Source organism: Pipistrellus hanaki (genome assembly GCF_964339955.1).
Source record: "Pipistrellus hanaki genome assembly, chromosome: 8".
NCBI classification, from domain to species: domain Eukaryota; kingdom Metazoa; phylum Chordata; class Mammalia; order Chiroptera; family Vespertilionidae; genus Pipistrellus; species Pipistrellus hanaki.
In genome coordinates, this window is record NC_140510.1 from 79,333,161 (window position 1) to 79,358,597 (window position 25,437).

The 25,437-nt window shown below is 38.8% G+C and overlaps 1 protein-coding gene across 17 annotated transcripts in view; it reads left to right on the top strand.

Moving 5' to 3' along the window:
- Nucleotides 1-25,437, top strand: part of UNC80 (unc-80 homolog, NALCN channel complex subunit) — a 167,642-nt gene that overhangs the window by 58,913 nt on the left and 83,292 nt on the right. For 11 of the 17 annotated variants that reach the window (XM_084893323.1, XM_084893324.1, XM_084893337.1 and 8 more), the window contains exons 23-26: nucleotides 10,291-10,503; nucleotides 13,892-14,063; nucleotides 17,361-17,494; nucleotides 24,413-24,578. In XM_084893323.1, coding sequence (XP_084749449.1) covers nucleotides 10,291-10,503; nucleotides 13,892-14,063; nucleotides 17,361-17,494; nucleotides 24,413-24,578 — 685 coding nt within the window. The remainder of the gene's footprint in view (nucleotides 1-10,290; nucleotides 10,504-13,891; nucleotides 14,064-17,360; nucleotides 17,495-24,412; nucleotides 24,579-25,437) is intronic. The other 6 variants (XM_084893336.1, XM_084893338.1, XM_084893330.1 and 3 more) reach the window with 1 other exon arrangement.

The following is a 25,437-nucleotide window of genomic DNA, read 5'->3' on the forward strand; positions in this document are numbered from 1 at the left end:
TTCATTCCCTCTCATCACATGGTCTTGTATCTGTTATTTCCAATTGCCATAATGCTTAGAGTTTCCAAGGAGATGTCAGACAGGGGTTTCCAAGTGTAGGTACACTCTGTTCCTGGCTGTAGTTTGACTCTTACCATTAAGTTAGGCTGAATCTCATAGAAAACTTAACATATATTTTACTTCCCCCAAATAATACCAACCCATTAGATTCTGCTTTTTAACTTTCCTGTGGAACCTGCTTTGGCCCTGCGTGACCTTCTCAATATTATAAATCTCATGGTAAGAAATAAATTAAAGGGAGCTTGATGCTTTTAAGCAATGCCTGTTTTAAAAATTCTTTATTGTTTAAAGTATTACACTAGAAGAGCTGTAGGATCTTTAGATACAGTTGTAGATGATCCCCAGTTAAGCAATGTCTTTTGAACCTCAAAGTAAAGAGGCATTTTTCTCATCATTGTAGATGCCCAAGTAGCTGCATTGAGTAGTGATGAGCTCTCTGTCACCAGACTGGTGAGAAGACCAGGGTACAGGGGGCTCAGGAAGTGAGTAACTAATATAAGTTTCTTGCATATCTGAGGATCTTTGACTCCAGGTAAGCCCAAGGAGTATGCAGAAGTCAAAACCAGAATTCCAGGGGTCAGACTCAGGAATCCAGTGGTTTTCATTATCAGACACAGAGAGAAGCCAGGTAGAGCTGGCTGGTTGACTAAATGGGTTAGTGATTATGGTGGTTATGGTAGTCACGGTGGTAGTGCACTTGGTGGCGGCAATGGTGGCAGATGTTGTGGTAGAAAATGATAGAAGTAACATTTTTATTATACTTGAAAGTTTATAAAGCACCTTCACTTTAATCATCTCATTTCTTTATGTAAGAGGAAAGGACGGAGCTGGGAACTGGTCCTCAGACAAGGACACGCTTAATTGTGTTTCTCAAGTATAAGAACGTGAAAGAATTGAAGTCACTTGTGAACTCTGAGAAGTGGACTGAAAGGAAGGGAAATGTAGCTGCATGAGCTATGTGCTTGAATTAAAGTCGTATTCTGTGTTTACTGTCCTTGGCACAGCTGTTCATACTCCTTGATCGGGGTTAGGCATCCCTCAGGATTAGTCCTTCATGCGTGTCTTCTGCTAACTGTATTTTTAACTATTGTTTCCTCTATATTTGGCTACACTTAATATCTGATCTCATGGGTTTCCTTTTAAAATGTGATTTCCAATGCACTCATGGTTTTAGTTATATACATTTATGTGTATAAATATAAGAAATAAGTACCTATAAGGCTACCTAGTAGATGGAAATATGAATGTAGTAATAGAGATGTATATGTAGATCTAAATGGCCTAGATCGAGATATTGAAGATAGATACAAGATGTAGAGACAGATGTAGATATCAATACAGATATAAACATAGTTATAGATTCTGCCATTTCATAAGATAGGATTTGGGAGAGGATGGGGGGGGGAAATGAATGTGTTCAGTTCATTATCATGTTTTACTTCAACACTTTCCTCCATCTTATTGTCTGTTTTTGTTGGATGTTGAATTTATGTTTCAAGTGCAGCTTAAATACAGTTTTTGCATCATGACATAATACTTATTTAACAAGTTTTCATTGTTTTGTTGCCTTAATCACAAAACTTAACTGTTATTTCTCAAGTTTGAAATTTTCTTCAAAATCAAAAGGAATTACTAAATGAAAGAAATACCACTAGAAATGTCACTGTTCAAAGTCTTTCCAATATGCAGGTTTTTGTTTTAAACAACCCTCTTGTCATTATTGTTATGACAATTAAATTTGGGGATAATTGGTTTGATTTTAAGTTTAGCACAGCTCTTCTTCATACTGTTTAGTATAAATGTAATAGATGCAACTATGAGCCATTGTTAAAAATATATGTTTTATAAAGCACTAATTTCATCTCTAGGCTTATATAACCTATAAGCACAAAAAAGAAAAATTAAAAAGTTCAAAAAGAAGGTATTTCTGCCTGTTTTCTACGTATTTTAGGTGAATATTCTATCCTTTTTTATCCAGTTTAATATATAAAATGTAGATATATATTTGTATGTTTATTGGTAATTTACTAGCATGAATAACACTAATAATAATGTCAGTTTGGTTTAGGAACAATTTCATGAATATAAGAAAGTCAATGGGAACTAAAAGTCAGCAAGATCACAGAATTCTCCCTCGTCTATGGGATGGAGAAAACCTAGTTCATGTTAAATTATATAACTTTCTAAGTAGATAGCTTTAGGAGGAAAGATTATATAATTTTTATCCAAACTGGGACACTTTTCAGAGGGAAAGAGAATGTTATCAACAACTGTACTAGTTAAACAGACAAAACTGGAGCTCTCCAAGGAAAACGAGGCATTTATTACTATAGTCATGGTCACACTTTCAGGTTCCCTACACCAAATTCATTCCACGTTGGAACTTACCATCACAAGACTAGTTGGTGACCAATACAAATTAACTCCTTTCAATGAAATAGGGATATACTCATAAGAGGAACTATCAAAGCCATATAATATTGTGTTCACTTTTAAAATTTTTATTTTAATTTTTGTTAATCGTCACCTGAGGATATTTTTTCCATTGATTTTGAGAGAGAGTGGAAGAGAGGGAGAGAGACAGAGAGAGAGAGAGAGAGAAACATCAATGTGAGAGTGACACATCGATTGGTTGCCTCTTGCACATGCCCAACCAGGGCCAGGGATTGAGCCTACAACCAAGGAACATTGTCCTTGACTGAAATCAAACCTGGGACCCTTCAACCAGCAGGCCGACACTCTATACATTAAGCTGAACTGGCTAGGGCATATTGTGTTCTTTTGGGAATCATATGCAAAGTTGAAGTAATTCAGTAATAACTGAACTGACATATTAAATTATTCATTTAACTAGTGATACTACTATATTATCAAATTTTTAAAAATATTATAACCATGAAATGTAGCATAAAAAAGAATATTATCATAAATATGTAGAGTTTAAAGAAAAAAGTTAAATGTCACATATACACCATCTACCTTAAAGAATAGGACATTTCCTGTCTCTTTAAAGTCCCCTGTATTTCCTTCCCCGATGACATATCCCTACCTCTAAAAGTAATGAGTTCTTTGCTCTTCTCGAAAAACGTAAAAGAATGTAGATGGTTTAAACCCCAACTGTTAGGTGATTCAATTCTATCTTATTTCTGTTTTAACATTGACAAAATAAACATTTTATTGATTTTTAGGGAAATTACTTTTAAATTTATCCCAAATCTTAGCAGATTCTTTGCTCATTATTGCACCCTGTATCTCAGATATTCCTTCTAAGATCTGTCTCCTTCTGAACTTTTTGAAGTCACCTTAGTGATAATCAATCTGCAGTAAGTAGATCTCTCAGTTTCAGTTTTATTTGAACAGGTCTTTATTTTGGTCTCGTTCTTAAAAGATACTTTTGCTAGAATTATAATTATAGGCAGACATTTTTTTCCTGTACCTCCCTTTGTGGGTAATCCAGTCCTCCCTCTCCCACTTTAGTTGCTTTCAATATCTTCCCTTTATTATTGATATTTTACCATTGTAATAGATATTTCTAGCTTATTTTTCTTATTTGAGGTTCATTAAGCCCCTGAATAAAATAATTGGCATACTACATCTATTCCAAAAATTTTTTCAACTGTTATTTCTTTAAAGATTACTTTTTCCCCCCACATTTTATCTAATCTTTACTTCCATAAGTTGAAAATATGTGTGATAGATTTTCTCACTTTATCCTCTGTTTTTGACAACCGTTCATATTTTTTATTTCTTTTTATTTCTATGCTGTATCATGGGTACTTTTCTGACATAACTCTTCTATTTTTTTTCTCATTTTTAAACTGTGTCTAAACCCATGTTTTTTAACCAGAGGTAATTTTGCCCACCAGGTGACATTTTGCAATGTCTGGAGGAATTTTTATTTGGCATAACCTGGAGATTGCTACTGGCATCTAATGAGTAGATACAAAAGATGCTAATTAACATCCAATAAAACAGTATATCTGTCCCAAAGAAAGAATTATCTGGCCCAAATGGTCCATAGTGCTAAAGTTGGAAAAACATCATTTACTCAGCGTATTAATCTATTCATTGAGATTTATTTATTTATGTTAATATATTCTATTGATTTTTTTTTTACAGAGAGGAAGGGAGAGGGAAAGAAAATCAGAAACATTGATGAGAAAGAAACAGAGGGAAAGAAAATCAGAAACATTGATGAGAAAGAAACATTGATTAGCTGCCTTGTGCATACCCCCCATTGGGGATGTGCCTGCAACTAAGGCACATGCCCTTGACCAGAATCAAACCTAGGACCCCTGAGTCCACAGGCCAACACTCTATCCACTGAGACAAACTGGCCAGGGCGAGTTTTAAATTTTAAGTACTACATTGTTTAATTGTAAAAGTTCTATTTGATTTTTGTTTTAATTTGGCTGGTCAACTTTGATAATCTAATTCATCACTATACTTTCAAATCCCACATTATTCTTTAAATATATTTGATCCATTATGATTCCAATAACTTCAGTGTTTGTGGATTTCATTCTACATTTGTTATTTCATCTGACTCTTACTCATGTTGGATTTTTATGTGTATTTTTAATGTAAGCTTAACACCTTAGAACTTGACCTGTGAGGATTCTGTGTTAAAAGTAGCATTACCCAGTGGACCAGCAATATCAGCATCATCTGTGAGCGTTAGAAATGCAAAATTTCAGGCCCTGCAACAGATCTACTGGATTAGAATATCTGGGGCTAGGGCCAGAGAATGTATTTTATCCATATTCCAAAGTGACCCTTATGCATTCTTAAGTTTGAAGACTTGACAAGTACTGGTATAAAGTATTCCTCCAGAGAGAAATTTTGTTTCTTTCCTCAAGCACCTAGAAACATCACCAACCTAAGATCCTTTTTTAAACTGTACTTTTTATGGCAAGAAGCATGGAAATAATGCCCATTAGTCCAAACTTAAATGAGAATATAGGATTTTGAATAGGAGTTCTATAAGTCTTCCTTCATTCTCATTCTCATTCTCATTCATATTCTCCCTCCCCTACACTCACACTCTCTCTCTCTCTCTCTCTCTCTCTCTCTCTCTCTCTCTCTCTCTCTCTCTCTTTCTTTCTCTCTCTTACACGGAGCCAATGGTAGTTAGGTAAACCTACTTCTGTGGAACAAATCTTTTTCTCATTCATCCAGTGAGGGTAGGGTTCTTGGCTTTAGTAAGACTGTATTACCTGACCTCCTACTCCACTTGGGCATAGACATCTAACGTGTGGCCCATTGAAAACCCACGCTCTGGTCTCTCTATGGTCAGCAGAAACCCTTGCAGTAAATATTCCTACACTAGCTCACATCCCTTCCCCCCACCTCCATGCCAGAATTCTACTTTCTCCTAATTTCTACTCATCCCTGATCTAATATCTCATGTCAAAAACTAAAGCAAAAATAAAATGAGCTTTTTGGATATTTTATCCAGTGTGTTAAGTGTCTAAATCAGAAGTTTGCCTTCATGCCTAATCCATCATATTGTCTGGCACAGAGGTCCTCACTTGGCTTTTAAATACCCAATATGTTTGCATGATCTGAGGAAGTATTAAAATGACCGGCCATCCAGACTGTATACCGAATAGTAATATCTGCCGGTAGCCTGACAACAGAATCATCTCAGGTGCCCCGGGCTACTATAGAAATGTCAGCCAGAGATCTCAGCCAGGCAGAGACCTCAATACAGTCATCAACACTGGCTCCCAAGCACATGCCTCCAGCAAACTCCGTTCCAATTCTCAGAGCCACGGACAGCAACTGCCTGTTCCCACTGGTTTTCAATAAATAGGCATCCTGCACCAGCAAGTATTTTATATATTTTGATAGGGCAATTTTAAAAAATTATGTAACTCTCCAGGGGCCAACATAAAATATTCATTCTTTGAAAAGTTAGTTCCCGCTCAGTGTTGTTATACGAGTTCTCAGGACCAGCCAGGGTTTCTTCTCACATATTAAGTTTAGCTAGAGTCCCCCAGGGAAAGAAATGTATGCAATTATGATCTTTGGTTACCCATCGGCTTGTGGTAACAGTATTTTATAGGTCCCCAGGCAAAATAAAGCACAGCTGTTTGAATTAGTATTCTCCGCTTCACTTTCATAAAGGAAATATTCAATATGCGTAATGATCGTCTCCAATGCAGGAGGGGGGAGTGACAGAGTCAAGGAAAAGCCTGGCACTGGAAGTTTCCCAGTTGTGGAATGTTAGAGAAATCCAAGCTGCATAAGGACACTACATTTTGTCATTTCAACTAGACTACTCTCTCGTCGTTGCAGGAAACATCTTATATAAGACTGAATCATCTGAAATTGTCAGTATTTGATGATTTTTTTGTTTTTAATCCTCACCTGAGGATATTTTTCCATTGATTTTAAGAGAGAGTGGAGGAGAGAGGGGAAGACAGAGAGAAATATTGATGTGAGAGAAACATATCTATTGCTTGCCTCCTGCATAGGGCCAGGCCTGGGATGAGCCTGCAACTGAGGTACGGTGCCCTTGACTGGAATTGAACCTGGGCCCCTTCGGTCCGCAGGCCAGTGCTCTATCCACTGAGCCAAACTGGCTAGGGCAATATTTGGTGATTTTTGACCTTCAATCTTAGACATTCCATATGGTTCTGCCTAACATTTTGTCTTCCCAGTTAAAATTGGTTCTTGTTTGCCTGGGACCTATGAAGTTGTGATGGAACGGGTAGAAGCCGTTCTATGGCATAGTGGTACGTAGCAAGGCGGTCTGGTAGAGATGCTAATAAGAAGAACGTGAACTATGCCTACTTTTCTTTCAGGACCGTCAGCAAAATTGTGTGTGGTGTAAATGTGTGGATGTTCACTTGTAACTGTGCCTCTGATACCCTGTGGTTCTTTTCAGCCATGCCGCATTCTCCCGATTCATTTCTCTCCATTTGTGCTGTCTGTCTCTGTGATGTGAGTCCATCCCTATCCATTCTGTCATGTCTCCATTTTTTGCTGCTTCTCCAGATTGCACTGAGCCGTAAGAGGTAAGCTCCATCAGAGGAGAAAAAAATGTGACTTTCCTTTGTGTCTAGGAAGAATCCTTTGTCCATGGTATTCCATAACGCTGCTTCTAACATTCGTTCTTTCTGAATGACACTTGGAAAGAGATAAGAAAAGTAATTCCCCACAGGCACGCCCACGCTAGAATGCCTTGAATATTTTCTACACGTTCTGTGAAGTCAGTGCTTGTTTCTAAGCATCTTCTGCAAAGATGAGCATTAAAGCCCTTAGCTTTGTACCTCAACATCTCCCTTGGGTGTCTGCACAGTCATATGCGCACTGCAGTACCTGAGAAATTGATATTACTGACTGCCATCTGGACAGTAGGATTCCCAGCCTGTTTTCATCCACCAGGCTCATGAGGATTAGAATAATAGGCAGTATCTGAATTACTCTGTGTCATCATCCCTTTAAGCAGACAGTGACATTTCCAAATGTTTTACTGGGTTTGGTAATTTCCATGGATCAAATTCATTGGATAAGAGCCAGCCCTCCCCTGCAGGGTGAGCTGTAGAGTTAATGGGAATTGTTCTCATATTGTTCTCAATTCCGTTCACAAACATAAGTTAGAATTTCCTAGGGCTGATAACTGATAACATCTACATTTTATCATAAGTTTTTGAGAGCAGAGACTGAAATTGCTTTTCATTCAAAACTGCCTTGACTTTCCTGAGCAAATAAAATCAATTTTATATATATATATATAAACAAGGCAAGCCAAGGTATATAGGAAGTCTCATGCAGCATGGTTTGGGCTGTGGATTGACTTATTGTTAACCTCTCAGGCCATCTAACAGGTAAGGACAATTAAAGGATCTGCCCAATACGTTTGAGTTAGGCTAAATTTCTCCCTAGTTGATCCTGAGAAGCCAGGGTTCATAGCATAATGCTCTTTCTAGTAGTGTTGTTTCTATCCTCCTGTCATTAAACAATGAATTCCATTGCTTCTAATTGGGGACGTGTCAAAATGTGTCAGCTAAGAAGAAATTGCACCACTCTCCTTGCCCTAGAGACCTGCATTCATTTCTAGAGACATGTTCCAGCCTTTTCCAGAGACAAAGGAGCATATCTGAGATCTTTAATAGAAGACATATTTAATACAAGAAAGGAGTGTAGATGTTTAGTCTGTATATTATGGCAGCACAATGTTGATAAGGTTTGATGCAGAAAGTCATTTGGCAATCTCAAGTCCCTGATCTGCTACCAAGTCTCAGCAACAACACCGTTGGCAATGGTTTCTCACCATGAGTGCTCATGTTGTATTCTGCCTTTTCACGTAGGTTTACTTTGTGTGTCCTGGTAATTCATCCTATGCTTGGTAAAGTTATGTTTGTTTAGAAATATAATTTTTTTGTTGGAATTCTTCTTGATGGCTTCATTGAAGTTGTAGACAATGAAAAATTATTTAATGGGCTAACTTACTGGAATCATGTAGTGTGTTTGGATACTATCTTACTCAAAAGTATGAAGTAACCAGCCAAGGTATGAAGTAGCCTAATGGGGGGTGGGATTAAGGAAGACTTCTTAGAGGAGTCTAAAGATTAACTAAACTGAATGTTAAAAGGGGAAATTTGCCAGATGGAAAAGGGGTTTAAAGGCTCAGAGAGCCATGGGAACAAGAAATGGAAAGGTATGAGATGTCATATTTGGGAGCCTTACAGGTCTGACATACTCTGGATGACAGAGCACTTGAGATAGGGATAGAAAGGGAGAGGAACCAAATAACAAATTTGGGGTATCATTTTTATTTTATGATTGAGGTAGGGGGCACTGGTAATAGATTTTAAATGGAAAATACTGTGATCATATATTTGTGTTTTAGACAACAACATTAATTGTCATTGATGTCCTACTTTTAAGCAATGACTTTCCACATGCATTCTAGAGACCATCTTTTGCCAAAATTCATACGAGTTTAAATTAAGACAATGTCGATACCAAAGAGGAACTAGCACAGACTTGGGCACCAGAAGGACCTGGTGTTGAATCTTCTGTCTATCCCTTCTCAGCTATCTGACAATGGAAAAATCATACCATGTTTTGAAAAATGAGAATATTATTTCTAGATCATAAAGTTTTGATAGTTAAGAATTACAATACACAAAAATTAATTAGCACGTAACTAATGCTCTCAATAATATTAGCCCTTATTTTAACACTATGGATCAATGCATAATAACACTATTCCTTGAAATGAAGAAAAAAGTTTCCATTTTAAAACCTGTGGTTACTAAGCAACCTATGGTTATCAGGTAACTCTGAGGTGATGGCTAACACTGTGATTTTTGTTTAAACTGGCCCAAGTCAAAGTGTGCATTCATTGTGGAAGTGTATATTTTTGTGACCTGTTGACCTTCTATGACAAACTTAACACTCCTTCCCTCATTAATTTTTTTTTTTTTTTTGCTTGTTAAGAGGTCAATAGATATCTGATCCTTACCAGTTTTTGAGTAGCAACTGAAAGTTGTTCTTTTATTTTTTCAGGCACATCTTGACATGACAAGATGGAGCCACATGTTTAATTTTCTGAAATGCTCAGGTTTTTATTTAACAATGAAATAATTTCCTCTTTATCACACATTTTCAATTAAAGCTATACCAATTTAAACGGACTTTGTTATTCATGACAAAGTGGGAGGAGGGGGGAGGGAAAGACTCACTCAACAAAATCTAGCAAGCACTTGCTTTTCTTACTTATCTAACATGCTCAGAGCAGTATTTTCCTGGAGCGTGTGGACGGTCATAGACCAGAGATTATCGCTGGAACAAAATCACTCCTGGCAGCCTTGGTTAGATAAGACTAGTTCGAGAAATTGAATATTGGTTTGCTTCATGTCAAATGTTAGGTTTTTAAAAGCTGCATATTTAAACCCTTATTAAAACCTATTTCACTTTCATATTCAAATCCCAGCCGCCTCGTACACATGCAAAGTGAATCATGAAATTATTTGAGATTCTGCAAAGGGGGGAAATAAACACAGACACCTACTGAAACTGCCCAATTCTTCACTATCCAAATGTGCCTTCATGGATTCATTTTCCAGATTTCCCGCTAATGTGCTAGCCACGCTAATGCCACCCTGGGAAATACAGCTAAGCCAAACAAAAAAAAACTCAAATAAACTGAGAGTGCCTGGGAGCTCCCTTAAGGTCCGCTTACCGCTCATTAACCCCACGCTGTCCTTCCCGCAGGAAGCCCCCGTGGTGGCCAGGGCAGCGCTGTTCCTGGAATGCGCCCGCTTCGTTCACCGCTGCAACCGGGGCAACTGGCCCGAGTGGATGAAGGGCCACCACGTGAACATAACCAAGAAAGGCCTGTCCCGGGGCCGCTCGCCCATCGTGGGCAACAAGCGGAACCAGAAGCTGCAGTGGAACGCCGCCAAGCTCTTCTACCAATGGGGCGACGTGAGCTTTCCGTTTTCTTCCATAAAAAAAATCAGGGCGCTCGGCCGAAGTGAAGAGGTTTTGTGTGTGTGTGTGTGTGTCTGGGAGACAAAGCGTCGAGTATCTGCTATGTGCCACGCACTGAACTAAACATTTTAGGGGGAAATCATCTCAATTCATGGAATGCTCCCAATACATGTAGGAAGTTAGACATTAGTGATTCCTCTGTCTCCTTTCCTGGTCCTCTGCTTCCTTCCTGCCTGTAGGTGTGTGTTTTCCCAGGATAACCTGTAATTTCTTTCTGTGTAATTTCCCCCAGGGTTACATGTATTCCTGTGTTTTTAACTGTTAACTCTGTGGCAGCAGCACACACTTCTCTGTCCATGACACTTCAGATCCCAGGCCAGGATTGCCAACGGAATGCTGGGGGCTTCCTCTCAACACTCATCTGACCAAGATAAAACACTTCTTCCCGTATTAGAACACCCCCATCGGCAGCCCCTCCCACAATTTCTATTTTTATGAATGATTCCACCATCATCTAGAAGACGGCCTGTGAACATAGTCCAAGCCTCCTTCCCTTATTGATTCTACCCCCTCCGCATCACGGATGCCCCTTGAGGCTGGATGACTAAAGCATTTTCCCACTTGGTCTCCTCCCCCAGTCCCACACCCTGCTAGTGAAATGATCTCCCTAAGGCACAGCCCGTCTAAAAGCAGAACATCCATACTTATCTGTCAGCCTCCAGACATGCCCCCTCCAACTCATTCTCCAAGTTGCTGTCAGAGCGATGAGATGAAAATGCAAATCAGATTGTACTTCCCACCCACTTGTAATGCTTCAGTGGCCCTTTCTCTGGGGATGAAACCCAAACTGCTTAGCCTGGCATCACTGTTCTCCCCACAACCTTCGTTCAAATCCTATCAAGATTATGGATGAGCAAGATTATGGATAAAATGAACTACCCTATCTAAAAAAATATTTATCTCAATCCTTGGCCTCTAAGAGGTGTTTGATATTGATAAGTTGTTACATTGAATTTTTAATTTCTATTTATTTTAGAGAGGAAGGGAGAGGGAGAGAGAGATAGAAACATCAATGATGATAGAGAATCATCAATTGGCTGCCTTCTGCACACCCCACCCTGGGGATTGAGGCCGAAAACCAGACGTGTCCTGACCGGGAATCGAACCATGACCTCCTGGTCCATAGGTCGACACTCAACCACTGAGCCACAGCGGCTGGGTTGTTAGATTGATTTTTGGCAGCAAGCTACATGGTTTGTCTTTGAATTTCTAGGCAAGTAGGACAGTATCCCTCGAATGACTGACAAGGTTTTCCCGTACTCCGAAACTACCTTTCACCATCCTTCAGAATGTAAAATGAAGTTCAACTTCAAGAACTGTAGGCTCTGGGCCCTGCTTACCTTTCCAGTCTTTCCTACTTTGGGGGAGGTCTTATTCACAGTGATTACTTTCAAAACTGACCCAAGGTGAAGGTTAGTAATTCCGGATCTGACAGGAGACTTAATTTCCTTTCATAATTAAATAACTGCTTACTCTGTTATATTGGATGGGCTGCAAAAATATTCCTTGTGGGCCGTATGTGGCCTGCAGGCCATGAGTTTGACATGCTTGCCAATAGACTGTAAGATCGGTGACACAAAGAGCAAAGGACATTGATTTGAACACCCTGTCTTGTGTTTGAAGCCCAGTTCACAGCTTGCTAAGTAACCCTGAACAAATCTTTCAACCTGTGCAACCTTCCAGTCCCCAAATATTGATCCTTCTGTATGAAGGCATTTAATATCACCCCAGAGAAGTTCACTTTTTAGCAACACTTTAACTTTTGGGAACTGGGGGTCTATCTTAAACCAGTGGATGGCAAATTGCGGCTCTTTGGCCCCTGAGTGTGGCTCTTCCACAAAATACCAAGTGTGGGTTCGCACGTACAGTGCAATTGAACTTTCATGGTCTGTGCACAGAAGTTGGTTTTCAGCTCTCAAAAGGAATTTTAATTGTTGTACTGTTGATATTTGGCTCTGTTAACTAACGAGTTTGCCAACCACTGTCTTAAACCATTTATTTTCACATCCTGGTAGGATTGATATGAAATCTTCCCCTTTGTACCTCACTATTCAGCTTGTTGGCTCCAGTCTAGACCCACCTTTGGAGAGATCTCCAAAATAGTAACATCAGGACAAAGATTTTTGTTGAGGTGGGGTTTTTTTGTTTTTATTATTTCCTTTGCTTAAGACATCCCAGGCTAGTGGCTAAAATTTTAGGATCCTGTAATATCTGTTTACACGGCTTGCTTGCTTTTCATGTGGTTTTTCTGATTCCTCACTTTATTCTAGAGTTTAAGGAGACCTTTTTGTTTCCAGATAGTCAAGACATTCAAACAACTTGCATTTTTATTTAAAGAATTCCGGACATGTCTTTGTCAGTTTCCAGTAGTGAATGTAATTTCTTGTATGTCCAGAATTTAGTCACTTTCCTAAATGTTTGAAAAGAATGTTACAAGAAGAAAGGAAAGATTTAGCTGGAATTTTAGTCTTACTGGTACACAGAATTATCCACTTTGCAAACCCCAAGCTCATTTTAGCTATTTCCCTAACTTTTCTTCCTGTGCTTGTGTTCCTTCCACTGCTGTGTATGGTGTATAATTGGAATATAAAATAAATTAGATAGAGATAGTTTATTTTTTTCTCTTCTCCAGGGAAAATTCCTTAATTATTAGTCCCATTTAATACCTTATTTAAAAATATTGCCCATGTGTTGAGTTATTACAAGTTATATTTCCAATCTTGATGTTGGGTACTCATACCAAAAGAGTATTCTTACCAATTCAGAGTATCATGGAGGAGGGAACAAATTCTTTAAGAAAGACAATCGGTGCATATATAACGGCAGGTAAAAATAAAATTACAGTACCAGAATTCTTGCCAGCCTCCAAACTCATTAGCACGACAATGACATTCTCATCAAATAGCATGATCAGGAGTACTCTGAGGAACGGTGACTTCTTATTTTTACGGCCACAAAATCTCCCTGGAAAGACTGCATACACCCTTATCTGAGAGACTGAGAGACCTATAAAATAAATGACCCTTAGGTAAGTGAAAACATTTTCACTGGGTAAATGGGAAAAAAAAAATTCTATGAGTATACCAGAGTATCATCCTGGTCCTACAACTATTTACTCTGAACTCCAGTGGAGATGGCCTAAGTGCCTTCCATCTCTGGGTTTCCACATTAGACAACCTGGTAGTCACACACTGTGGCAAACAGAGGAGGCATGTGCTGGAAGAACTTCCCACTCATTGGTTGTGTGTGTCCTCTGTGATGTGAGAGCCTACAGTACAGTCTGATATACTTTGTGCCGTTTCTTTTTCCCCCTCCATGGCAGGCAATCGGCGTCCGACTGAATGAGCTGTGCCACGGGGAAAGTGAGAGCCCAGCCAATCTGCTGGGTCTTATTTATGATGAGGAGACCAAGAGGAGACTGAGAAAGGAGGATGAGGAGGAAGACTTTTTAGATGACAGTAAGGAGACTCCCTTTACTACAAGAACCCCTGCTTGTAAGAACCTCTGCTTTAGGAGCACTTAATACTTCTCTTTCCTCTTTCATATTCTTACCACCTTCCCATGCCTCCCCACCGCGCCTTTCCCCCTACCCCCTGTGTGTGGATGTAACGCATGCACATAAAGCCACACAGAGAAGAGGGCAAGACCAGAAAGAAGAGACTAGAAGAGACTATAGACAGGGGCAAAGAGTAGCAGGCCCTCTGGAACTTCCATTGCTTTGTAGTCTCTGACTCATATTATTCATATTATTACACAAAGATTAGTGTTGGGCTTCTCTGAGAAAATTAAGCTGTGGAATATCACTGTCCTTGGTCATATTTTGTGGGGTTTTTAAATTGCTTTTTGGAGATTAAAAAATAAAAGTTATACCAAATAAAAGTGAACATGACATACTTCCCAAATCACTAACATATTGTAATTTTTAATCAGAGTATAATGCAGCATTTAACATTAAATTGAGATATTAAAAGATCCAGATTGTTAGAACTATGAATACTTCTACACTGTAGTGACATATTGCAATTATAATTGGATTCTATCATAAAAAAATAGAGGCAACGATTTCTCTACATCTCTCTCCAGAACTATTTTGTGCATATATGTTCTGTGCCATATGAGCTTGTATGTATGTGCACCATTGCCTTTTATGGAGCATAAAATTCCAATGTGATCATGGAATCGGTATCATTATTTGAAGACAATGAGGCCTCTTCCTCTTGACCTCCCCTTAGTGGTTTGAAACTCAAACTCCCTGATGATGTCTTAAGGTTTGTCCCTTGTTAAGTGATGCCAAACCTACTACATCCTCATAGTCACGAAATATAAAGACTATATGTCAGGGCTAGATTGTAACATTAGACAGAACTGAATAATAATTAAAAAAATATATTGTATTCTTTTCCACTTCTATATCAAGGATTTTTAAAAATAACTTTAAAAATCATTTTGCTCTTTCTCAGCCCTTATCAAATCAGACTTATCAATAGTTGTTGACAAAACACCAAATCCTGGCATCAGTCTTTCAGTCAAATGGTGATAGTTGCCTCAATGATTTCATCAGGTTCAGAGGAGTCTAGCCTCTGCTGGAATGACTCATGGAATTAGGTCTGGTTTGTAGAAGGCCTGTAGGGGTACTCAGTGATCACAGCGCCTAGTAAAGGCCTGACAGAAGACATCCCTAAACTGCCCTGGGTCTCTCAGGGTCATTCAGAACAGAGAAGAGCCAAGGCAACATCAGGTGGACATATCCTCATAGACCAAGATGACCTTGAATCTTCAAAAGACCACCTAAGTATGACTTACCAGTATGTTATTCCTGGTGTATTAGCTTTTTCTGTGAGCTCATGCATTTCTCAGTTCTTGTTTATTGTAATAGAACATTTGAGATGATAGTGATGAGAGGCCCTGGACTAAGACCAAGCTTATTGTGTCTAGGACGGACAAGAAGAATCTAGATGAAAACGCAGAAGTAATAGGACCGATCCATAAGTTAATACTGAAAATCTAGTCTTTAATTATTTTTTTAAAAAACCATTGCACAGCCAGGCAATGTCTAGAATCATGTAGGCTCCATCAACCATAGATTGGAATGTCTGGTTTCATTCAACATTCAAGTCAATACATGGCTCATCCTGCATTTCAAAGATAATCATGGTGCATACATGTATCAGTCTGGAAATTCTAAATGAGTTTGTCCCTTACATTTTTAAAAAGAGGCAAAGTGCCCAGCCCGCATGGCTCAGTGGTTGAGCATCAACATGAACAGGGATGGAACAGTCTAATTCTAGGTTGGGGCACATGCCCAGTTTGTGGGCTCAATCCCCAGTGTGGGGTGTGCAGGAGGTGGCTAACCGGTGGTTCTTTCTCATCATTGATGTTTCTGTCTCTCTCTCCCTCTCCCTTCCTCTATCAAATCAATGAAAATATATTTTTTTAAAAGAAAGGTGCTTTACTTAAATAAATAAATAAATAAAATTTAAAAATTAAAAGACGCAATGTTCTCCAGCTACACACTACATTTGGAGAGAAAATGCTGGTCTTCATGAGGAAACAATAGCCATTTATCTTCAGAAAGACCATAATTTCCTCCTACTGTCAGTATAAACTATGAAGTAAAGTATATGTTCTAGTCAATGAAGAAAGTCTACCACATGGGAAATATTTTAGAGGTATTTTTAGTGATATTGCTATGCAATGATATTGCTTGCTCAATAATGTAATTCACTCAAAATAGATAACCGGGGCATGTGCCCTGATTGGGAATTGAACCGTGACCTCCTGGTTCATAGGTTGATGCTCAACCGCTGAGCCACACTGTCTGGGCGCTAACTGCTTCCTTTTAAGAGAGACAGAACTCTGCATGGCTTTGGTCTTCTTTTTAAGTAATCAGTATATTTCTTCTTGATTTGCGATGATATGTATCTGAGAGTTTTAAATCCTGAGAATTTAAAAATTCTCTGTGGTACCAATTTGGACATTATCTGCCTTTAGAGAAAAGTTCATTACTTGAACTATGGTGGATGCAATGTTTTAGTCATTTAAAGATCAGCATGCTTTAAAACAATGGAGGATATTTGCATACTTCGAATGAAGCTTTATTTTTTAAAATATATTTTATTGATTTTTTTACAGAGAGGAAAGGAGAGAGATAGAGAGTTAGAAACATCGATGAGAGAGAAACATTGATCAGCTGCCTCCTGAATGTAGCTTTACTTTAATGTGATAGGCTATCTTGCATCAATTGGATGATAGAGGTGATCAAGTATGTCTTATCAATGCTACAGAAGCATATCTGGCCCTGAACTGAAACAACTTCACTGTCCTCAGAATATTAAGAGAGACCTTTCTGATAAAATTAATCAGCAGGACTTTTCTAGTTTCAAATCTACTTTGTCGCCATGTATATAGTCTAAATCTGATTAAATAGCGATAAGAAAATCTTTCAAAACTGCTTTCCCATTTCTGTTTTCATCAACAGGCTGAATTTTGTTTCTCTATGAGGCAGTAAGGAGAATAACTTAGTGCTTGGTTGCTATTTTAATACTCGGCACTTGTTATAGAATTACAAGCTGGAAAAAGAGAGAGGTCTGTTAACGTACAGATTCTGGTAAAGGGAATAGGTAAATTGAACATGTATAGGCAACATTCTCATACGCACTTTCATTTTTGCACATGCTTAGGTAACTTTCTCATACGCAATTTGATTTTACACATGTTTAGCCGTTTCCATTAAACCACGCCTCTCTGCAGGTTAGTTTGTTAACTCAGGAAAGAACTCTCTCATTCCGCAGGTACCGTGAACCCCTCTAAATGCGGCTGCCCCTTTGCCTTAAAGATGGCGGCATGCCAGCTGCTGCTGGAGATTACCACCTTCCTGCGAGAGACCTTCTCTTGCCTGCCCAGACCACGCACCGAGCCCCTGATGGTAAGAAAAGCATGTGTTTTGTAACAAGGTTCTGAGTACGCACATTTTCTTCAAATACCCAATGGCCAAATGTATGCTATAATTCAAAATTCAACCAAGACATTTTCTTTGTTTTTAAATGAACTGTATTGGGATGACATTGGTCGACATGAACATACAGGTTTCAGGTGTGGGTTTCTATGTTACAAGATCTGTGTACTACACCACGTGCCCAGCACCCACAGTCAAATCTTCTCATGTAACCATATATGAAGACCCCCTTCTCCCCACCCTTCCTTCTGGCAACCACCACACTGCTGATTGTGATCACACGTTTCAGTCTTGTATCCCACATATGAGTGAAATCATACGGTTCTTAGCTTTTTCTGACTTATTCCACTTAGCATAATGCTCTCAAGGTCCATCCATGTTGTTGCAAATGACTTCCTCCTCCTTTATGGCTGAGTAGTATTCCACTGTGTATATGCACTGCATATTCTTATCAAACCCTCTATCATAGGTCACTTTGGTTGCTTCCATGTCTTGACCACCATGAATAATCCTGCAATGAACGAAGGGGTGCATACATCTATGAAAATATATGATTTCAAGTTTTTTTCGGGTATATACTGAGGAGAGGGAATCCTGGGTCATATGGTAGCTCTATTCTTAATTTTTTGACGGATCACCAGACTGCTTTCCATAGGAGTTGTACCAGTCTACATTCCCACCATCAGTTTTTCCACCAGAGTTTTTCCCACAACCTCTCTAACTCTTGTTATTGCTTGTCTTGTTGATAATGGCTACTCTAACAGGTGTGAGGTGGTATCTCATTGTAGATTTTCATACGTAAAAATAAAATTTGCTCTATTAAAAAATAACTCTCAAGTTGACCTTGAAATCACAAAATATAGCACCACTAGCTAAAACGTTTGATTACTGTCAGTAATGCTTTAATGTCTGAGAAATGTGTAGGTTCCTTTACACCACAAGCTATGAGGAGTTTTCTAGCCAGCCTTTTTTATTACCTGCGGCTCATAAATCCACATAGCAGTGTGCTTCCCATGAGTTCTCTTATTTAAATTACTGGAGGCCCGATGCACGAAATTCGTGCAAGGAGCTCAGCCCTCGCAGCCCCAGCTGCATCTGGAAGGTCGTCCGGAAGGTCATCCAGATGGCTGTTCTGCTGTTCGGTCTAATTAGCATATTAGCTCTTTATTACATAGGATGGGCAGAAAGGCTTCTTCACCTGGTTAGTGTGGCTCAGTAGTTGAGTGTCGACCTATGAAATTGGAGGTCACAGATCAATATCTGATCAGGGCACATGCCTGAGTTGTGGGCTTGATCCCCAATTTGGGGTGTGCGGGAGGCAGCTGATCAATGATTCTCTCATCATTGATGTTTCTATCTCTTCTCTCCCTCCCCTTTCCTCTCTGAAATCAATAAAAATATTTTTTTAAAAAAAAAAAAGACTTCTAGCATTTAGCATATAAACATCCCCAGATATATATTTTATTCCTGCAGCATTTCTTATAGATGGGCAGAAAAAGACATGCACACACACACAAACACACACACACAGATATACACATACTAAAACATACAGGCACACACACACACACACACACACACAATCTTTTACCTTCAGGGCCTGATTTGTTTAACAAAATAAAAACACTAGGTAAGAGCCAGAGTCTTGAGAGAGCATATGGAACAAGGACACACCTCAGAGCCAATTGTTTGGGGCCTTAGTTCTCTAATAGGCACTGAGTCTCCAGTGGTTCTTTCAATGTAGGCGTCATCCAGCCAGAGCTGAGGAACTAGACAAGCTCTTTTCTTCCCTTAAACAGGCTCATGCTACTCTACCAGGGAAAGTGTTGCACTAACAGTGTATGTGCTTTCATTTCAATGAATTTTATAGTCTACCAGCTCTCCCAATATTTCAACCGAATGCAACATGAGCAAGGTCACCCCCTAGTCCTGGTGGGGCTAAAAGCATTTCTGCTCTGGGATTCCTGAGTGGTGTCTCTCTCCTGGTTCTCCATGTCTGCAAAGCCTGTTTCCTCGCACTAAAACATACAGTGGATATTTTCGAGTTGGAAACATGTCTGGGTAAAATGTATGTTTGTAAGAGAAACACGCCCACATTTGGAATGTGAAACTACATGATTTGGATATTGAAAAAAAGCAGTTTTTTCTACTGCTCTTGCTTAATTTTATATTAACCCGGTCCTCTAATTTTCTGAATTAACTTTACTATATTATATTGAAACCACTCTATAAAAACCAAATCAAGGCCACATTTAACACATATATGTAGTTTAAAATCCAGTATGATAAAATATCTGGTCTGTAAGAATCTGCCAGTGTTATCAACATTCTAATTATACTGGTCTTCATAGAAGAATAGTAGTGTATGCATTTTTTTTAATCCTCACCTGAGGATATTTTCCCATTGATTTTAGAGAAAGTGTAAGAGAGAGGGAAAGACAGAAACATTGAAGTGAGAGAAACACATTGATTGATTGCCTCCTGTATGGGCCAGGGCCGGGGAGGTACCTACAACTTGCAACCGAGGTACGTGCCCTTGACCAAAATGGAATCCAGGACCCTTCAGTCTGCAGGCCAACACTCTGTCCACTGAGCCAAACTGGCTAGGGCAGCAGTGTATCTATTTTTAAGTTTTCAGATTTTAATTTCAGATTTTAATTTTGATCTGTTCGGATTTGAAAAGAGAACCTTGAAGTTTGATTCCATTATTTTTGTTTTACTTTCAATTTCTATAAAGCTATAGTTTAATGACCCTTATTATTACAACAAATTTATTTTTTAATCAGTCACATCTTTTAAAAATTACTGTATAACTGGCAGGCCAGTAGGAAATGCCAAGCAATTAATTTAAAACAGAGCTTGCAGTCATTCAGGCAATGAGAGGAAAGTTTTAACTGCTATATTGCCTTTAGCAAGGTCTCAGAGATCTTTTATTCATTATATTGGGATTTTCACTGTCAAGTGTAGGTTTATGTATTTGGGGAGGATATGACCTTTATAGGATAAATAAGAAAGAAGTGTTTTTTCATGCATAATCAATTTAAATATAGTTGATGGTAAAAAACAAAAACAAAAAACAACTCAAGTCACGCCCTAACTTACCATAGAAAAAGCAATGAGTGTCCTCAAACTATCGTACCAACACAGATGCTGAAAATGCTCAAAATTTATTTTTTAAGAAATTATATTAAATAGTGAATCTATCAAGCTAAGTATAAATACCACCAAAATGAAATATTCTAAAGTTTTAACAAAATATTTGCTGCAAGGGTATTTGTAGATCCCTTTGGAATATTTTATTAGTTTAGTAACATGTTTAGTAGCAGTAAGAATAAATAGCTACCATAACACTTAGAATAATAAAAGAATAACAGTAAAGTAATAACATTAAAAGCTAAAAATATTCAGTACTCTGAGGCTTGGGGATGGGAGATCAGGAACATAAACGTTCTACCTAGAAGAAAAGTCTTTCTAAAAGAAATACCCTAAAACAGATTTCACTGTGAAATATTTATTTGACAAACCTTAGTTATATCCAAAATGTGGGAGAGAAAGCAAAAGAACCTTAAATACAATCATTAAAATAAGTTAATTTGTTTAACCACACTTGTTTCTTAGATAGTGTCAGGAAATTCCAGTTGGCCCTCGCTGGATTGGTGGGTAATATAGTTCAAAGAAAAGAAAAAATGATATCAAAAGGTATTAAAATGTGCTAAAAATATTTTTGCCAACTTAACCATTTTTTTTCCTAGATAAATCCCTAGATGCAACTTAATTAATGTGTTTTTTTTCTCAAAAAGAACTCTTCTTGGTAGCATTTTAGGCACTTTTATTAACCATACAAGTAAATAATGTCTTTTAAAAAAAGAAAAAGCAGCATTTACACAAGATTTATAACCTAAAGAGAATGACAATCAAAATTTTCTCTAAATATTAGCTTCCAAACTTGAGAACAATAAACAAATATTTTAAAGGATAATGTGTGTAATACTGTTGATCTATTAAAATATTTCCTAATTGAATTATTGAAACCAATAACCAATGACGAAGTAACATAGAATTAAACAAATAATTCTCATGATGCACAAATGAGTTCATAATAAAGAGAAAGGCAGAAAGCAAGCCTCTGTACATCTATATTCATTCATTCGGTAAAGCAGCATACTGGATGCTTTTGTGCAAGACTGTGCTGGAGGCTGTACCAACTGTACCCATGGGATTCTACAAATCAGGTTTTAAAGAATATACTGCTGAACTCCAGATTTTCCTAAAGCTAACAAAAGTAGAAGCAAAACACTATTTGCATTTATCTCTGATAAACTGATGACTATTTATTGAGAGTAAGAGTGGGGCTGGGGTGAGACAGAGGTGAATATACTGTAACAGGAGAGCCAACAGGGTAAAACTATTTCCTGAAGTGAAATAAGCATGGCCCTGAGAAAGAGGCAGAGAGAGGGTTGCTCTGGCTGGTGTGGCTCAGTTGGTTGGAGTATCATTGTGTACACTGAAAGATGGCGGGTTCATTCCTGGTGAGGGTACGTACCCAGATTGCAGGTTCAGTCCCAGTCAGGGCACAGACAGGAGGCAGCCAATCTCTCTCTCTCTCTCTCTCTCTCTCTCTCTCTCTCTCTCTCTCTCTCTCTTTCTCTCTCTCTCTCTTTTTCCCTCTCTCTAAAATCAATAAAAAGTATATCCTTAGGTGAGGAAAAGAAAGGAAGGAAGGAAGGAAGGAAGGAAGGAAGGAAGGAAGGAAGGAAGGAAGGAGGGAGGGAGGGAGGGAGGGAGGGAGGGAGGGAAGGAAGGAGGAAGGAAGGAAGGAAGGAAGGAAGGAAGGAAGGAAGGAAGGAAGGAAGGAAGGAAGGAAGGAAGAAGGAGGGAGGGAGGGAGGGAGGGAGGGAGGGAGGGAGGGAGGAAGGAAGGAAGGAAGGAAGGAAGGAAGGAAGGAAGGAAGGAAGGAAGGAAGGAAGGAAGGAAGGAGCAAAGGGCCTGGTTGACCAAAAAAGGGGTGGAAAAATCCAAAGAACCCTTCTGGAGGAGGTCACACTGAAGTGTAGCTTTGAGAAATAGGTGGGACTTTTGACAAGTAGATAAAAGGAAAAATTAGAAGAGATAACTAGTTTTGAGAATCAAAATTGTTTTATTATTACTTTTTATTCCGACTAAGAAATTCATCTAATTAAATTTGCCTGCCATTTTGAAGTAGGTTACATTATTTTTTAAAAGAGATTAATTTGAGAGAAGCAATTAGACCCTAGAATATTTTTTGGCAATGTTAAATAAATTCTCTGTAGTCCCTTTATTATTCTAGATGCGATCAATTTTTTGAGCATGAAAGTGTAACTTCTGTTCTTAAATCTAAAGGGAAAAGGGGGGGAAATGTAGGCTATAAAATGTATTATTAGTAGTTAAAAATCTAAGAGTTGAATATTGGTGCAAACTGAGTTTTTAAAAATATTTCTCATACCTATTTGAACCATAGGGCATATTATATCATAATTAGAAAAATGCTTTATAAAAATAAAGTTGGCATTTTATATATCTTTTATTAGATCCTCCAAACGTGTTTCATAGATTAATAATTAAATATGATCTTCAGCCTGAACTAATTGCCATTTGGAGAACAGGTCAAATTTTCAATTTGGGATATCACAGACCAAACTCCTACTAAATATTTACACTCCTCAAGGTTTACTTTCAGGTATGGGAACATTCTGTTCATGAGCAGACAGTGATGGAACCCCTTATACTGAGCTGTGCCTAGGAGGGAAAGAGAAATTCTGCCCAGTGTATGATCCTGTTTTGTGCTTCTGGCCTTCACACATGAGATTTCTTAAACCTGAATTTCCTTTACCCACTTACTTGCTGAGCTAACCTTACTTAATCCTCAACCTTAACTCCAGCATTACCTCTCTATTAGTTTTCTATTTCTGCTATAACAAACTACCACAATTTCAGTTGTTTAAAATAGCCGAATACATCATCTTATAGCTCTGGAGATCAGAAGTTTTGCACAGGTCTCACCAGATTAAAATCAAGGTGTTGTCAAGACTGCACACATGCCTTTCTGGGGCTCCAGGGAAGGGTCTGTTTCCTTGATCTCATTCTGTCTTCCAGAGGCCACCCATTCTTAGCTCATTGCCTCTCCCCCCATCTTCGAAGCCAGCAACGTAACATCTCTGTCACCCTCCTTCCATCATTAAATCTTCCTCTGACCACAGCCTGGAAAAGCTCCCCACTTTTAAAGACTTGTGCGATGAGGTGAAGCCTACCTATCCCAGGATAATCATCTATCTTAGTCACATGTGCAAAGTCCCTGTTGCAATGTAAAGTAACATGTTCACCAGGTCCCAGGGGCTAAGGCATGGACATCTCTGGAAGGTCATTGTTCTGCCAACCACAGCCTCCGAGCACAGTTTCTAAGCTCCTGCTCTGTCTCTCGGCCTTGGGATTTATCACTGTGTGCCTCCCCAACTCTCTCCCTTGGAATTCTGACTTCCTTTAGGACAAAAACCACTTCTTTTTATCCCCCACTCCTAACACATTCATACTCAATGCGTAATTATTACATAAACAGATAAATACCAATTTCCGTTTAAACCACGCACAAAGAATGAGAAGATAAGTTTGTTCTAAATTCGGGATGAGGTCTGTGCTTTTGGAAGGTGAAGCATGTGAGGAAAAGGGAAAAAATGAGTTAGGAAAGTCTTTTGTATCATTTTTTTAAATTCAATGACTATTATTAAGGCCACAGCCTACAATTCGCATTAGGTAAAGGCGAATGGGGCTGTTTAAATGCAATTCTATGCCATTCAAAACCCAGGGAGGTCTGCCAGGAGACTGCGGCAGTGCTGGGAGTGCCGGCATTCATGTCTCCCTCTGACATTTCAGGACCTGGAGAGCTGCCGGCTTCGTCTGGATCCTGAGTTGGACCGACACAGATATGAGAGGAAGATCAGCTTTGCCGGGGTCCTGGATGAAAATGAAGACTCAAAGGATTCGCTCCACAGCAGTAGCCACACCCTCAAATCCGACGCAGGCGTCGAGGAGAAGAAAGGTAAGGAAGAGTGAGGATCGTTTCCCGTTCCAGGGTTTCTTGTAGAATATTTGGTCTGGGATCTAACCTACGGAATTGTTTACCCAAAGACGTCCAAGACGGTTGGCTCTATCCAGTACTGTGTCCATCCAATAAGGTAGGAAACCATTCTGGTTGGGAGCTGGACTCTTCGGTCCGAGGCTCAGTTCTAATGCCAGCCTAGCAGCTCTCCATAGCTCACTGAATCCAAGATGCCATCATTCATATGGGGAAACATTACTTTATATACCAACAGAAAGGGAAAATACTCCCATTCAGCTCTTACACGATACTTTCTTATTGCTTAGTTTGCCTTTCATTCTGATCGAAAAAAGAATTTCAGACTTAATTATATGTAAAAATTTATTTTCAGTCTATATCATTTTTGTGCAGCCAAAAAAAAGTAAATCTCTAATGGTTTCTAAACTATCCTCAATTCAGAGTTCAAATTTCTTAATCACTTTCAACTCAGTATTGTCAATGTCCATGGGTGTTTTTTTTTAAAAGGATGTTGTCCTGTGGGCCATCCAAATGTTACGAATACATTATTTTCAAATTAGTCTATAAAAGAAGTAAAGCTATTGGTGTTAGGCCTTAAGGAAAGATTCAGTTGTATGAAGCTAGTGTGCCTTCAGTCCCTGCTTCTGTAATATTGCCCAACACACCTGACAGACATGTCACCCACTCCTCCACTCAGCTACCATTCCGCTTCTTGGAGTTAAAAGACATTGATACCCGTTCCGTAGAGTTTGTTGCTGATGCTTTTGTTCACATGGATATAAGCAATATCCAATGTGACACCACTGCCACGTGGCGACAGTAATGTTAAATTTTTGCCAAC